Genomic DNA, 16,638 nt, shown 5'->3' on the forward strand with positions numbered 1-16,638 from the left:
AAGCTAAAGGTGGTTGCCAGTAGTCTGCATTTTTGCTGAAAAAAGGAAAAACCTTTTTTTATTGTTGGTCAAAATTAATGAAATTTACTGTGCAGGTGAAAAAAACCTGATCAGAATTATGTAGGTAATTTACCACAGAAATGTATCTATGTTACATCAGAAAACTCATTCAAAAGAAGATAGATCTCATTATTTTATTTATCCATTTCAAAATTGAATTATTTCAGTATAGGCTATTGATATTTTTATGATTACTGCATTTCAACATAGTTCCCATTTGGAGAGAGTCCAAAAATGGAATGGAAAATATTCAGTCTGAAGCAATGGACAAGTCCCCAAATTTGCATTAAATACTTTATGTGAAATTATTTGGATTCTCCTTCTTATGTTCTCCTTTAGTTGGTGAATAAATAGATAAATTGGTGTTATATGTTTGTAGTTAAGTCTAATTTTATGTTTGATTTGGCAAAACAATGTTCGCGTTGGGTTAACCCTTGAAAAAAAGATGCCTTTTTTCAGTTTTTTTTTTTTTGCTTTTTCCGTTTTAAATTGTTAAATTTTTCTTCTACACATGTTCAGCGCTTATTTCTACATCCCATATTTTCTGATATAAAACAAGAATTGAAAATTTGACCCAAAGTCATTACAAGGGTTAAGATCTTTTTGTCTCCTAAAACTAAACCGTTTTCATTTGACTTGAAAATTGAAATGTCTAAATATGACAAATGGATCTGATCTTGTGTACTTGTGATGTACAATTATGGGGAAACTTTCTACAGTAGCCTTTATTACTTCTACAAACAGAGGTTATTTTTGTTGTTGTTTATTTCTAATCTAGATATTTGCCTCGCCAGAAGGCAGCAGCCAGACTCTTGATGAACCCAAAACAAGCGAGCACATCACCGCTTTCAGTGGTTGCCGTGGAGTTTAGAGTTTTTACAGATTTCAACATCCCCAGATCTTGGAACTGTGTATGAACCGGAGTGTGTTGTAAGATCATTAAACGAGGCCCTTCTGGCTGTCCCGGCTTCCACACTAAAGCCATCGGGAGTGGGCTTGTCTTTCCTTCTTCAGAAGAGTTCACTGTGTGTCCGCGTCTAAATTCTTCAAACTCCCGTTCTCTTTCGTGTGACGTAAAACAAGTTGTATTCGATTTTATTGGCATATGCATTAACATATGTTTGCATTTGTATGTTTGTGTCTATATGGTGTGTACATAATGTACATTGGTGTTTATATGTATAAGTTTATAAGTGCATTGAATAGTAAATAGTGTGTTTATATACAGGCCTGCACACGTATATATTGTGTATCTGTTGGGTATATATACTGTATTGATGCATTCATGTGTATACTGTATGTGTATCTATAAGTGAATATTTTGTTATATTTATTTTATGCTTCTTTTCTTGCGTTATAGTTGGATTATAGCCATGAGTTAGTAATTGTAGGTTTTGTTTTGCATTTAAGCTTCTATCACTGGTTGACTATATGTATGTACTCATGTATTGTTCTTTAATTTTTTTTTAAAGATTACTTTTTTGGGCATTTTAGGCCTTTATTTGACAGGACAGTTGAAGACATGAAAGGGGAGAGAGAGGGGGGAATGACATGCAGCAAAGGGCCGCGGGTCGGAGTCGAAACAGGGCCCACTGTGTTGAGGAGTAAACCTCTATATATGGGCGCGCACTCTACCAACTGAGCTAACCGGGCGCCCGTTCTTTAACATTTTGAAGCACTTGTTCGTCATGTTAACATTTCCGGAGACTTTCTACATTTACTCTTCGACATTGTAAAAGGGAAATGTTGGATCTTTTTACTCGCTTCTGACCAGTGGTGGAAAGTAACGAGGTACATTTACTCAAGTACTGTACTTAAGTACAATTCGTAGGTATTTGTACTTTACTTGAGTGTTTCCATTTAATGCTACTTTCTACTTCTACTACCCTACATCTCAGAGGTACTGTACATATTGTACTTTTTACTCCACTACACTGACTTCACAACTTTTGTTACTTTACAAATTCAGAGTATTCATACAAAATACAGATCAACTCATACCTTATGATATATTATAGATTAAACTGCCCAGGAGTATATAAAGTCATACAAAAAGAGCTCCACCTTTACCAGCTGCAACATTAATGTGATGAACACATTAATGCAACAATACGTATATAATCCAATTATATCTTTATTCTGGGTCATTCTGTATAATGAGCACTTTAATGTTTGGTACTTTAAGTTCATTTCGATGCAAATACTTTTTTTAAGATTTTGACTTTTACTTGTAACGGAGTACGCTGTGGTATCACTACTTTTACTTGGCAGATACAGTTAGTTTAGTTTCTTTGCAATTTAAGATGAAATAACAGCATATATTAGTTTATATAGGCTACCTCGTAAAATATGAGCAAAAAACAGTTTAAATAAGCCAACAGTTGAAACTAACGCCAGCTGAAGGACCTAAGACGTTAACATATCTCTTAATTACAGTAATAATGCATCCATAATTCAACATAAGACCATTCTTCAGAGTGAAAACTTCCTCCTGTTGTCCTCGGGTCAAATTTGACCCGTTTTTTTCAAAGGTTCTACATCAGAAATGTGTGTTTCTTTCAACCAAATTGCCAAAAAGTAACACAGATGGTTCCATGAATCGCTCCTCACAAGTAAGAGTAAGGATCAGTTCAATACTATCATTGACTTTTGGGTGTTTTAATCAATTTCTGACTAAACTTTGACACTCTGCGATTATCCATAAACATCCCCTGATCTTAACTATCAGTCATAATAATGTATGCTTTTCTGCATTTTTTGTGTTTAAAAAAAAAAAAAGTGTTAATTTTGACATGGGAGGACAACACAAGGGTTAACATTTTAAAATGTATAATTGTATACATTTTCGTATGCTATGAATGTTGCCACAAAGTTGTAGATAGGCACACTTTATCCACCACTAACACACCGACATTTGGAGCAGGTAATGAGGCCAACCAGCTTTTGTGGAGAAAGTGTAAAATGTGTGCTATGCCATTCCTAACTGGATTATATCCTGAAGAGCCTGTTGCATCCTAATTAGTCTAATCACTAAACAGTGAATGGATCTTCTAAATCACCAAAAGGCCTCCAGGACACACACAGAGAGACAGAGAGAGAGAGAGAGAGAGAGAGAGAGAGAGAGAGAGAGAGAGAGAGAGAGGCTCCTCACCCCGACACGCAATCCTCAAAATACCCACACGTTCGTGCAGCGGAAGTTTTTAAGCAACCTTATCAGAGGCTTTATCTGAGTTGGAGATGTGCTGCAGACAGACAGGTCAAAGGGGACCGCGGTGCGGCTGCAGGACGAAGCATTAGGGATATGAAACACATGCCAGACCTGTCATGTTCAATTTACAGTTGACTGTTTACAATCCGGTAGAACTGAAGACGTATTTCTATTTGATGGATGGTTTATTATGCCACAAGATTGAGCGTTTGAATTGTTATTTTCTCTTTGCGATTACAGACAGAAAACAGTGAAACGTTACGCTGAAACCGCGCAAAGCCGGTGCAAATCAATCATGAAACACAACACACACACACACACACACACACACACACACACACACACCCCTCCCCCGTGCGTTTACTTTATTTCGCCAATTATTACAGCAAGAGCCGGGCTAGTGTTGACTCTCAGTGCGCCTGAGAAAGATTTTACGGCCATTCATCAGCTCTCGAGGCGCACAAATAGTCTTTAAAACTATAAACACCATCGCTGGGTCGGAGACAGGGGGACCCATTTACCCCGTGGCTGTGCTAAACGCTGAAGATAAAACAAACGATAATACTGTCTGTCTCCTGTGACCGTCTCCACAGGCATTAATAGCAGGTTTAGTGCCAATCGTGCGCGGGGGGAGAAACACGTGTAGGTTATGCGTCATTACGCACAGTTGTCTCCGTTTCGCTGCAGTCCGGCGAAATGATTTGTGCTTTGTTTTTGATCATCTATAAATCACGGATTGTATATTTCATCGACACCGTCGCATTGCGCCTACCTGTGCCTACCTTGTTTATTGTAATGTAAAGCTGAGTGCTTGTCTTGGGATTGAACAAAAATCATCGATGGCCAAATTAAAAGCCTTACAACTTGGGTGTCACATGTGACACATCTTTAGTATAACCTGGCCTGCAGCGTGGGTGGGAATGTGTGTGTGTGTGTGTGTGTGTGTGTGTGTGTGTGTATGTGTGTGTGTGCAGGTTTGTTGTTGTCTGTTATCACGTCCTGATAACGCAGACAGTGGCTCCAGAATCTCTTGGAGGCAGACAGAAGAGTGTGTCGCTACTGGTTTCAGGTTCCGTGTTCAGGGGCCCAACCTGTTGTCTGCCCCCCCCGCCTCTTTCTTGACGCTCGTCTGCTCCGTTTTCCGTCAGATGAGGGACGAGCCGACACCCCAAACACATGCACGCGCACGATCATGCTTATTAAGACACATTCACTTCAATAAATGCAAGTTTGACTCCTCAAGTCATCATTACAGCAGACACTTCTGATGTACACGCAGTGAGATAAATAATTTCTCTGGGTACTTGAAGATGTGTGTAAACATCCGTCCACATGCTGGACTTATAGAATAATAGCGAATAGAATTAACTGGAAACTCGTATGTATTGTGCGCAATGATAAACTGCAATAGGGCCTACAGAAGAACAACCATAATGTATTCACTTTTTACATCAAGGCTTATCCTAAAACGAGGCAGAATAAGATTAAGAAAAATTACGACCCCGTTTATTAAATTAAATTACTGAAAATATTTCTAACAACGACAATTTGCATTAGGACAAGAATAATGAGGTCTGGGCTGGTGCATATTTGGGTATATTTGCAGTGATTGAACACGTGAAGGCCTACAAGCAACATCAGCCCGAGCCGGTGCCAGACATCACTTTACGTCACGAAATGGGTGTACCAGTGGCTCCATACGGAGGGTCCCACTGGCTCCCCACCTCCCTCCCTCCCTGCGTCACCGGGAAGAGAGGGAGGCCACGAAAAAAAGTTTGGAGACAGAGTTGACATTCAAAATGCACACTTCACTCAAGATCAGTCTGCTATGCCAAACTAATACTTAAATCCAGTAAATATTACCAGGAAGGAGAGGGAGTTTGTTGACATCTTTTTTTTTTTTTGTTACCTCCACATGACAGGTTAATAGGTTTCTTTTTCAGTTCTTGGCAATGTTTCCCAGCCCCAGCACGTCCACTCCCTTCTCTGTAAAGGATATATTAAACCTGGAGCAGAGTCATGACGTTATGGTGTCTTCTCTGGACGTTTCTTCTCGAATGGACTGCTGCACCGTGCCGACCTCCTCCTCCTCCTCCTCCTCCTCCTGCATGCTGGCCCGCCTGAAGCAGGAGCCTCTGCGGGACATGTCGTCCGCCGCCGCCTCGATGTTTGGAGAAGACCTCCACGACTCCAGAGCCGGCAGAGGCAATGCCCTCAACTATGCTACCTTTTATGGGAAATCCCTCATGGAGATGGATGTAGTTAAGGATGGGAAATCAGACGCGTTTGAGGGGAAACGCAGAAAAGGTGAGCTGATGGGAGGACGAAATGTGATTTTGTCAGGCCTGTGCAAAAATCAGGCCCACAGGCTCGTGTTCTTTAATTTGCGCAAAAACGCATCAGATGCTCCAAAAACCACTCCACCAAAAGCAATTTAAGCAGTCATACGGGAAACACTGCTGAATGGCCTACAGGCTTGAAAACGATTTCAAATTCAAACAAATATAAAAGTTGAGTGGATGGTCAGCATTTTCTTGTAGGCCTGCTGGATTAAAAAAAAAAAAAAATTCATGCTTTTCATTTAAAAGAAAAATCAATGTCAAAACTACAATAGTTGCACTGGCAAATTGAAGTGTCAACACGCGTCATGTGTTCTCTGTGTGTAAATGTGTCTTTTCCTCCCCAAAGTTTACCCTGAATGCATCATGGGCGGCCAAGGGATCTGGAACACCAACATTGGCAGAATTGGCAAAAGCAAATTAACCCATGTAATTATATTACGATGTAATATGATACAGCATAATAGGTATATGATATAATATTAGGCTACTATTATGTTTATTATTATTGGTCAGTAATAGTAAAAAAATAAATAATAATATAGCTCTAGGCCTATGGAAATAAACATCTATCCCCTCTGTTAAGAGGTCACTTTTGCAGATATAGGCCTATATATTATTTTCATTCTTTTCTTTCCGTCTGGTGTGATCAGAGGACTTCAGCCCTCCGACCGAGCCTGCGGACGACATAAAAACAGAGGACGCAGGGAGACCCAAGCCCCGGAGACGCAGGAAGCCGCGGGTCCTGTTCTCCCAGGCGCAGGTGTACGAGCTGGAGCGCCGCTTCAAGCAGCAGAGATACCTGTCCGCGCCGGAGAGAGACCACCTCGCCGGGGTGCTAAAACTCACCCCGACCCAGGTGAAGATCTGGTTCCAGAACAGGAGGTACAAGTGCAAGCGGCAGCGGCAGGACCAGAGCCTGGAGATGGTGTCTCTGCCGCCGCCCAGGAGGGTGTCGGTGCCGGTGCTGGTGCGGGATGGGAAGCCTTGCCTGGCGGCAGACACAGCCACTTACAACCCCTCCTACAGTATGGGTCACATCAACCATTTCACCTATAACAACTATCCAGCTTTCAGTAACTACACCAGCCCCGGCTGCAACACAAACTATGCGTGTAACTACCCTGCAGCCACAATGCAAACTATGCAAGGGTCCTCCAACAACGGGAATTACATGAACTTTGGGGTGGGGGACCTGAATAATGTCCAGAACACATTTCCCTCCAGTAACGGGGTGTCTTCGTTACATGGCATTAGGACATGGTAAACTCAACATCAAGCAGTGTTACCTATTCAGTTTATAACGGGATTATTTGCATGCATTTTAAATGTGTCAAGACTTTGTCGAGCTTGTGTAACGTCTCTTATATTTAATTACCTACTCACTTTTGGTAGTTTTTCGTTTTCAGCACCAGTTTTTCTCTGAATATTTTTTTTTTTTTTTATTAATTTCCGTGGAATGAGCGAACAGGCGCGTGCCATTTGAGCGGAAATAATAATAAAAAAATAACATGTTGCAACCACAGTTCTTTAATCTTATTCTAAATTTTATATTTTCCCCTCTCATTTTTCTATCTTCATGTTATTTATTTTTTTGACATCATGAGGTGGATTGCTAAATATTTTTACCTACAAAAATGGGCGAAGATGGGAAAACACAAAATAAAATTGTAATAACTTTGGTTTTGGAAAATGATTACTTCTATAGGCTATTCTAATTATTATTGTAATTGTTAATATTACTGACATGCAATTATTTGATTAGAAATGCTTAAAGTTGTTTAATGTGATTATTGGCTCTGGCTATAATCCCTGAATCATTTAAAAATACACAAAAAAAGCAACCAAAAACAAAAAAAAAAACACAGCAATATTAAGTCTCCATTATGTAATAGTGAACTATAGTTATGGCAGTATATAATCCATGGCTGTGGATCACATGGTTGAACTGGTTGAACAGTCGATCCACATTAAAAAGGACCCCACCATCTGTACACCCCTCATATGGTTTGTGTCTGGTTGAAGTGTTCAAGTGGCTATTAGGAAGCTTCCTTCAATATGCTCAAACAAGGTGAAAAGGTTGTTAAAAGTTTACACTTTTTACAAGCCGCTGTCGGCCATGTGCACTCAGGTTTACAGTTGCTGGGACAGAGATCGCTGTGAGCCATAACCTTGACCTGTATTAAGCGTTAAAATCGGGTTTCCGCAAGGAAATGTGGTTTTAAAGTCATTACAATTTAGATTTTTCAATAATTCTATTGTGTGTACAAGTATTCTCTATGCAGCCTGTCAAAAGCCACACTGAAAGTCAATGGCTTTTGTCTGTACTTGTAAAATATGGAGGACAAATCCAAGATGTTACCTGATCCACGATAGGACTCCATTTTTTTGGACAGCGTACTTGATTATTAAAAGACGTTCTTTCTGAAACTTTTATTTTCTGTTTGGCTAAGTCATTTCTGTGTTTGTGAGAGCGGACGAAATTGAGTTGAAGGACTCGCCGGGAAAATACACGGATATTGTTAACAGTCAGGTAAAGAAGTGAAAAAAAGCTCCCTTCAGTGGTACGAGTAACTGTGAAAGTGGAGATTCTGTCTGGTGCTGCGTTTACGCCGTCAGTGTGGTGCCGTGTGCGACCCGGTCCACTTGTCCAGATACAAACCCAAACACTTGATTGACACTATCACGGTGCTAAATGCAAGAATAGCTCGATTTGCTTGACAGAGAGCCAGAGGCCTTGTCTAAGTGTGCGGTTAAACAGGCTCTGCCCGACTGCCGGCACTTTGCACGAGCAAGAGACGCTTGGGCGTCTCTCAGGTCTCTCCACACGTCCTCCGTTGTCTTCTATCTCATTTACACCCTCACACGCGCACGTTTGAGAAACACGTCAAAACATCAAGCCACGAGACTTTTTGTTTATTGACAATCAATATACTGACAACATGAACATGTATTAAAACAAAATGGCAATGCCAGGCAATTGCAAACAGGGTAGCAAGGTCATGGAGCTCCTCTGGCCACCCTCTCCTCCGAGGTGTTGAAAAGGCAACGTCAGATAACAGCACCACACAAACCTAAAAATATCCCCCACTCACCCTCCACCCACACTGGAAAGGGAGAGGGAAACGGGGTCGGAATAATCTGCTTTTCCGGGTCTTATCTGAAGAAAGGCAGGGATGCATGCTGCTCTATCTCTGCCATGTGTGATCGCTGCCACTGCTGTCCAGAGCTTTTCTGCTCTGCTGCAGACCAGAGCGAATGCACGCTAAATAAATAAAACATAAAGACAATTTCAAGTGCACATATACAAGTACAAGCCAGCGTTTGTTCCCTAGAAGCCTTAGGTGAACATATTTGGCAGGTGGTTTAAAAGGGTCTTCCCTCAAGAAAATGTTACGTTGTTCAATAAAAGAAAATGCAATTTCACACCATTGTGGACCATTATTATTATTATTATTGTTATTATTATTATTATTATCATCATCATCATCATATCTGTGTTCAAAGTATTGGAAAAGCTAGAGCATATAATAAATAAATAACAAAAAGCTTAAAGACAAAACTTGCTTAAGAAGCCTAGAGCTGCAAAGATGAATTGATTAGTTCTCAACCATTAAATCAATTGCCAACTATTTGGATAATCAATTAATCCTTTGAGTCATTTTTTTTAATGAAAAACTGTCCAGCTTGATAAATGTGAATATTTTCTAGTTTCTTCACTCCTCTATGACAGAACACTGAATATCTTTGAACAAGACATTTGAGGACGTCATCTTGGGCTTTGGAAAACACTGATCCACATTCTCTGTCATTTTAAAGACCAAAAACTTAATCGATTAGTCTAGAAAGTAATCGAGTTGCAGCCCTAAAGAAGTCCATGGGGACCAATTACAATCATTAGATCTGAGAAAAGTCATGTAGTTAGTTTTGATGCCCACGTTGATTTTAAATCCCTTCCGCCCAAAACAACTCTGCGCCTGTGCTTTGTGATGGTTGGGGAAACCCTGCGAGCACTTTCGGGACCATCCAGCTAGTGAAACACAAACTGAGTGACTGCAGCTGGGCTTGGGTCAGAGTTAAAAAGGCATTACAATATTCTATTTCCAAAGAAAAAGCATTAAGTCATTATAATGCTGTAATAAAACTACCTCAGTAATTATACAGCACATCCTTATGAATAAAAATTGAACGAAATGCGTGTATGTCATTTGCACAGCAACTTCATGAAATCAGGTGATATTTAATACTAGGGCTGGGAGATACGGATAAAATCAAATATCCCAATATTTTTGACCAAATACCTCGATATCGATACCGTAACGATATTGTAGTGTTGCCTATTGGTGCTTTCACAAAATATTTACATCATGAGATTTTTGATAAATAATCATCAGTAATGTGGATATAATGACTGAGTGGGTAAAGGCAAATAATAGAACAGTTACAACAGTCTGTTAAGTTCAGAAAATGACATCACTTTACTGTAATGCAGCCTTAAAAACCAGGAAAAGACACCACTTGTGTCATATTACGATATCCAAAATCTAAGACAATATCTAGTCTCATGTCACAATATGGATAGAATATCGATATATTGCCCAGCTCTATTTAATACTACTATTGATTAACAGTAAAATTATTGTATACTATATAACACTGTTTTAATGACATGCATGTCAATAAAAGATTGCTGAACTGAAATGAAAACTTTTGTTTTGGGATGATCAGATTTGACTGAAATTGTGTTTACATTATTGTCCTTAACCCATTGTGTATCATTATCATGGCAACATGTGAAGTCTTTGATATGGGGGAAAAAAAAAAAAAAAATATAAATATATATATATATATATATATATATATATATATATATATATATATATATATAAAAAAAACATAAAACCGTACTGGATATCTTCTTCAGGACTGTCCATCTCCTCTCACAAGTGATTTCATTAAAAGCAATGCACAGCATTACCGTCACACTAACCAAAGACAGACGTCCATCACATTCTGTGCCATCAACACGTGCATCTTCTTATTTACTTCGTATGGTGAACCAAAATCTTTTCAATGACTAAAACACGGCATGGAACTGGAGGTGTATCTTGTGTGGACATTTCACCCTGAGCAGCGTCACAGTCCAGCAGAGCGAGTGGTCCACATTCCACCGAGCAGACACTTGTGTGTAATGTGTGTGTGTGTGTGTAATATTACACGCGGGCAGTGAGATTTGTTTAAATCATTTGCGCTAACCATGGAAAGAAGAAAAAAAACTGTATGCGGTAATGGGAGAGCTCCTCAAAAAAAAAAAAAAAAAAAAAAATAATAATCCAAAAAAAAAAAAAAAGGTACCTGGTCTACAGGAAGGGGAACAGTCTTTTCTTAAGGATGTAGAGAACTGTGGCGAGGAAGAGGGCAATCGCCAAGAAGATGAGCAGTTTATCGGTGAGCTCTCTCCGATTGTACTTGGTGATGAGTTTCCTCCCGAGCTGGACGGTCCCCGTCATGGTCTTAAATTCGTCATTGGTCTCTTGGATGGTCCTCGAGGAGGTGGCTTCAAAGAGAAGATACATAGTTAACATAATAGTCTTTTTAGATGCTGTGCATGGAAATAAATACTGAAGTCTTTTAAAATTGGTGTGCACAAAGTTTGTACCCCAACCTAAAGAATGTATCCGTGGCAACGCAACTATTGTGGTTTACATACTGTGGGTATTTCATGTTTTGCTGTATTGTTGTTTGTCTTGTCTTTATGTGTGTCTGCTGGCTGTACAAATAATTGCCCATCGGGACAATAAAGTTAACTTGACCTTGACTTGACCCCTACAGGTTGGAAGCAGAATTGTCCGTTACATTCCATTGTCCAGTTCATTCCAACTACAGATCCGCGACGCGATCTGGCAAACTTGCACAATGTAATGTAATGGACAATTCCGCTTCCAACCTTTAGGGGGACCGAAGCGGGGAAAATGTTAGAATAGTGTTGCTTTAAAGTGCCCATATTATGCCCATTTTCAGGTTCATAATTGTATTTTATGGTTGTACCAGAATAGGTTTACATGGTTTAATTTTCAAAAAAACACCATCTTTTTTGTTGTACTGCACAGCTCTCTCTCACTGCTGCAGCTCCTCTTTTCACCTTGTGTTCAGGTCTCTGTTTTAGCTACAGAGTGAGACATCTTTTCTTCTGTACTATCTTTGATTACACTCGCACATGCGCAGTAGCTCAGATGTAGATCATGTCAGCTAGCTCCATAGACCGTAAAAGAAAGGCTGTTTCTCCAACTTCGGTCAGTTACAAGGCAGGATTAGCTGGGAGTAGGGGTGTGACGAGACGCTTACTCCACGAGACGAGACACATCACGAGATTGGGTTCACGAGAACGAGACGAGATTTTAAATTTTTTTTTAAAGAAATCCTCAATGATGAAATATATGAATGGAAAATAGTTTTTTTATTCAACTGAAAAATCACAAAATGCAAAACAATTTAGGTGCCTTTTGAAATCAACTATTAATGATGAATGTTATTTAACTTTTTTTTTACTATTTTAATGAATCATATGCAGTAAAGGACATGCAAACACTGCAAAATGTTTTGTATAAAATCTACCAACTGGCTTCTGCCCTGTGAAATCTAACTCCTTTCCACAAATCGAACATAAAAAAACAGAATAAATGTCTAAACAACAGAAAATGTTTAAATGCAAACAGTAAGTGTATCAATAACCAAAGTACTGCTCTCTCAAAACTACAAGTGCAAACAGAAACTATTTTTTTCTATAAGATAAACTACACAGAACAGCCTAAGATATGGTCATGTTATTTTTCAAGAATATAAGCATGTCGACTATTTCTGGCAGCAGTTGAGACCTTTGGGCAGTAACTATGTCTCCTGCAGTAGAAAAAACACACTCACTTGGAACTGAGGTTGCAGGGATGGAAAGGTATGCTTTGGCAAGTGGAGACAGCAAAGGATATTTAGGAGTTGCCGAAATCCGACATTTTCCACCACAGAAAATGGCCTCATATCAGCTGCAATGAAAACGCCTATGTCCCTCGTTATTGCCGTGGCTCTTGCACTTACCGGTGGCAGAGATGCAAAGGCTTTTAGAGTTGTTTGGCCTTTTAATGTTTTCGTCGCGGGTGCTGTAGTTGGTAGAGAGCTGTGGTGGTCTTGTCTATCACTCTTTCGCCGTTTATTATTTCCGCAGGAAAACCAAAATGTTTGCACACAAATGATTTAAAAGTGGCAGGGGGATCTTCAATAGTAATTTCACGCTCCATCACGCTGACATCACATCGCCTCACGAGACAACTTTTCACCTCGACGAGAAGTCTCGTCACGTTTTAATCTCGCGAGATCTCGTCACACCCTTAGCTGGGAGACTTCTCCCTTCTAAACGAGGGCGCACATTTAAGTAGTTCTTTTGTAGATTATGGTGAACTTGTGTGTGATGTAGCAGTGCTTTGCCGTTAAGAACGAGGTAGCATGCTAGCGCTAGCATGCTAACGGTTGCGGTTAGCCAGCTCGTTTCGGCTAGTGACGTAGAAAGCCGTGCAGATTTTGAACAGCTCACCCGGAGACTGAAGGCAGGACACATTCAGAAACCGTATCTCACTCAAAACAGCATGGATGGTTTTTTTTCCAAAGTTTGTGTGTGGAAGCACCAGAGACACAAAATAACACCCCAAATCCATATGAATCAAAACAAGTTCAGCAAAACAATCACATTTTAAAGCAACACCAAAGCACTTTTCCTCTTCGGTCCACCTACAGGTTGGAAGCAGAATTGCCCATTACCGCTGTCATTCGAACTACAGATCCGCTACCCAGATCTGGCAAACTTGCATGTGCGGTTATAGCCGATAGAGGGCCGCAAAGCGAATGCAGATGTGCCAACCGCCCTGTTACAAGTTGATGAACCACTAAGGCGATTTTGGAAACATTATTTTAAAAAGGTACAAAAGAATCTTTGGTGTTGCTTTAAGTGCCTGGTGTGGAAAAGATAATTAGGGATTTTGCAAACACACTGTTAACACGCTCTTTACCATCAGGGGTTTCCTTCACTAACCTAGTGACGTCATGGTCTCCTCGCTCTGCTGAACCCGCTGCGCCATCATTCGGCTGATGCTCATAAGGTTCTCGGTGATGTCGCTGGTTGTCTGAGCCAAGCCTTCTTTGGTCATCTTCCTGAGAAAGTGATTAAAACAAGAGATACAAGTGACAGAAACAAAAATGTCCTAGTGCTAATAAATGTATCCTATAAACAGAAATGATGAGGATGTAGAAACCATGCAATTTCCTAATCACAACATTGAGAGGATTTAGTATGTCGGTCAAAGGACATAAAGGGAAATCCCCGTCTCGGAACGCTTCTCGTTTATGAGACTGTCTCTCTAACAAGTACTAGCACACATTGTTGGCTCACCTCTGCCTCACAGCACTATCTGCTCCATTAAGAAGTGCCTGCTTCTCCATATTGTCGATGGACAGTTTGCTGGCCAGGTTGGCTTTCCTCCAACCGGTCTGGTTGCTGGAAACACAGCCGTAAATAAAAACAAATAAATAAAGTAGACATTACGCAAGTTTAGGCAGACTATTTTACATGCTTCTCCCCCCAACAGTTTGTCGGCTTTATTAACCCAAAGAACGAGACAACTCACAGCAGTTCACATCTATACAAGTCAAGGAACGGCAAGAGTATTGAAATGTGTAGATATTACCTCAGCATCTGTTTTCTGTGTCCCTCCACCTGACTGATCAAAGCTTGTTTGTCTGACTCTTTGTCCTGCTCCATAGCCATCTGCTCAAAATCCTGTCAAGGAAACAAAATAGCATTTTTTTTCATCAATTATCATACAACCAAGTGCCTGTAGTGGGTTACGTCGTGTATGTAAGCATTTACCTGAATCCGCAACCTGAGATTGTGGAAACTCTTTTTCACATTTGTGTTCAGTTCCGTCAGCTTGCTTTGAGGGCCTGTGCACTCATTAATGTCCTGGGGAGACATCAAAACAAGAATGAGAGAGACACATGTATATATGTTTTCATTATCGCGGTTAGGTGAAGTTACTGGTATCAAAATGTGGCTGGACCATAATTGTTCTGACAGTTTGCACTTTTCTCTCAGGATGAACTACCACTGGGAGTCTCTGTAAGAGGTGCATCATGCTGTCAGCTGGGAATAATCTGTCAACATGGGCTATCAAATGTGCCAAAAAAAAAAAAGTAAAGCAACTCTAGGCCTGTATAGTGTTTTTTCATTTCATTATCAATTAATTACAACTTCCCAAAGTCCAAAGAGGCCACCTTCAAATTCCATGTTTTTCCTGATGAACTGTTAAAAAAAAAAGTTATATAAAAACAAAGAAAAAAATGAAATTTTATCAATTGATTATCAAAATCTGTCTATTCATTTTCCGTAATCAACTAATGGATTAATTTCAGGTCAAGGTCAAATTCATAACAAACCACGTTTGAGCTTTATAAAAACAATCAAGCAAAAAAAGAATATCAAAAGACATACAGGTATACTTAAATACTAGGGGTGGGAAAAAAAAAAAAAATCAATACAGCATAGTATCGCAATATTTTCCGTGGCAATACTGTATCGATACACAGACGCCAAGTATCGATCTTTTAGGATATATGTACTGGTCCGTTTGTCTGCTTGACAATCCCATTTTGCAGCAATAAAATTGAAGTGAGATGAACAAACAGAGAAATGTATCTTTTTAGATAAAACAGATGTTGACAAAGTTTTCTTTTGGGGACATCATTTGAAATTGGGAAAAATTTGAAGTTGGAAAAAAGGTAATAAATTGCAGTATATCGCAGAATAGTGCAATATCTTTAAAATCGCAATAATATTGTATCGTGACATAAGTATCGTGATGACTAGGGCTGTCCTCGACTAAAGATATTCTTAGTCGACTAACACTTATAGGATTTTGTCGACTAATCGATTAGTTGATTTAATTGCCAGAGCTGTGCGCTTTGAGAGGTGGTTAAGACTAGAAAAGCACAATATAAATGTAGTTAATTAACCATCTGTAAAACTGAGTTTCTCCACAATTAATCCTGCAAAAGCACCACTTTAAAACTTGTGTTTACCATAAATGTGCTCATGAGTTTCTTGGAAATAAGTAATTAAGCATGAATAAGCATAAAAAATTACTAAGACCAAAACGACCGATTACAGCCCTAGTGATGACTCTGGTGATTCCCACCCCTATTAAATACATGCATAAATACATAGTGCACACATACAGAAGTAGCCTAGCTAATTCAGTAAAAACTAAATAAAAAGTTAACGCTGTTACATATATGCTAAAAAGGTGTAGATTTTAATCAAATAAATAATTAGTAATTCATAATGAGTGGGGGGGAAATAACCAAACTTGGTAAAGATTGGTTTTATGTAAAGCACGCGTATCCTACTGGAAATCAGTTTCGATATTTAAATGCAATAAAAATTTGAGTAAGTTACCTTTAACGTCATAGCTTAATACTGGTAGTCCAGTATTCTGGCAGTTTTAATTTCCCGCGTGATATAATTACCTCAAATTATCGGAGAGAACATTTGGCACAGTAAAGACAAACGTTAAAGCACTTTTACTCCACTGGTAGCGGCAGCTCGTCTTGAGAGAGCGGCTCGAGCTTTCGGTAACGTCACACCGGGCACCGGCTGACTGCAGCTGGGAACGTTGTGTTAGCTGTAGCATGAATGCTATCAGACAACACCGAGTCCCTTGGTTGACAAGCTCAAAGCCCAGCGTGTCTTGACATGGCGCAAAGTAATCTTACCAAATAAATACTCGCACCTGGATGAGAGCTTTAATTTCCAGGTCATATTTGAGTATTTCTTGCTCACATACTCGGACGTGGACATCTGAGGACGCCATGTTGCCAACGTAGAGGGCTCAAACTACGGAAAGCAGGAAGCAACGTCGACTTTGTCCATAGAACAACCAAGCCGATACATTGTACGGGATTACAAAAAAAATAAAAAATACAGACTGTATA

The 16,638-nt window shown here is 39.7% G+C and overlaps 2 protein-coding genes across 3 annotated transcripts; one reads left to right on the forward strand and one right to left on the reverse strand.

Moving 5' to 3' along the window:
• Positions 1-5,207: 5,207 nt before the first annotated feature.
• Positions 5,208-6,874, forward strand: nkx2.5 (NK2 homeobox 5). Its single transcript, XM_028589394.1, has 2 exons — positions 5,208-5,575; positions 6,261-6,874. The coding sequence occupies exons 1-2, from the start codon at positions 5,221-5,223 to the stop codon at positions 6,872-6,874; spliced, it is 969 nt and encodes a 322-aa protein (XP_028445195.1). The 5' UTR covers positions 5,208-5,220.
• A 1,660-nt stretch (positions 6,875-8,534) lies between these two features.
• On the reverse strand, positions 8,535-16,558 carry bnip1a (BCL2 interacting protein 1a). 2 transcript variants are annotated; one of them, XM_028589398.1, is made up of 7 exons: positions 16,103-16,186; positions 14,519-14,611; positions 14,337-14,428; positions 14,042-14,146; positions 13,685-13,803; positions 10,963-11,164; positions 8,535-8,872 (listed from the first exon to the last, which is right to left on the reverse strand). In XM_028589398.1, the coding sequence occupies exons 1-6, from the start codon at positions 16,112-16,114 to the stop codon at positions 10,968-10,970; spliced, it is 618 nt and encodes a 205-aa protein (XP_028445199.1). In that variant the 5' UTR covers positions 16,115-16,186; the 3' UTR covers positions 8,535-8,872; positions 10,963-10,967. The 2 variants fall into 2 exon arrangements, with proteins under 2 accessions (XP_028445199.1, XP_028445198.1); XM_028589397.1 differs by lacking the exon at positions 16,103-16,186 and adding an exon at positions 16,437-16,558 and having other exon boundaries at positions 8,536-8,872.
• Positions 16,559-16,638: the final 80 nt, after the last annotated feature.

The sequence above is a fragment of the Perca flavescens genome, chromosome 10 (genome assembly GCF_004354835.1).
Source record: "Perca flavescens isolate YP-PL-M2 chromosome 10, PFLA_1.0, whole genome shotgun sequence".
In the NCBI taxonomy this organism is placed as follows: Eukaryota; Metazoa; Chordata; class Actinopteri; order Perciformes; family Percidae; genus Perca; species Perca flavescens.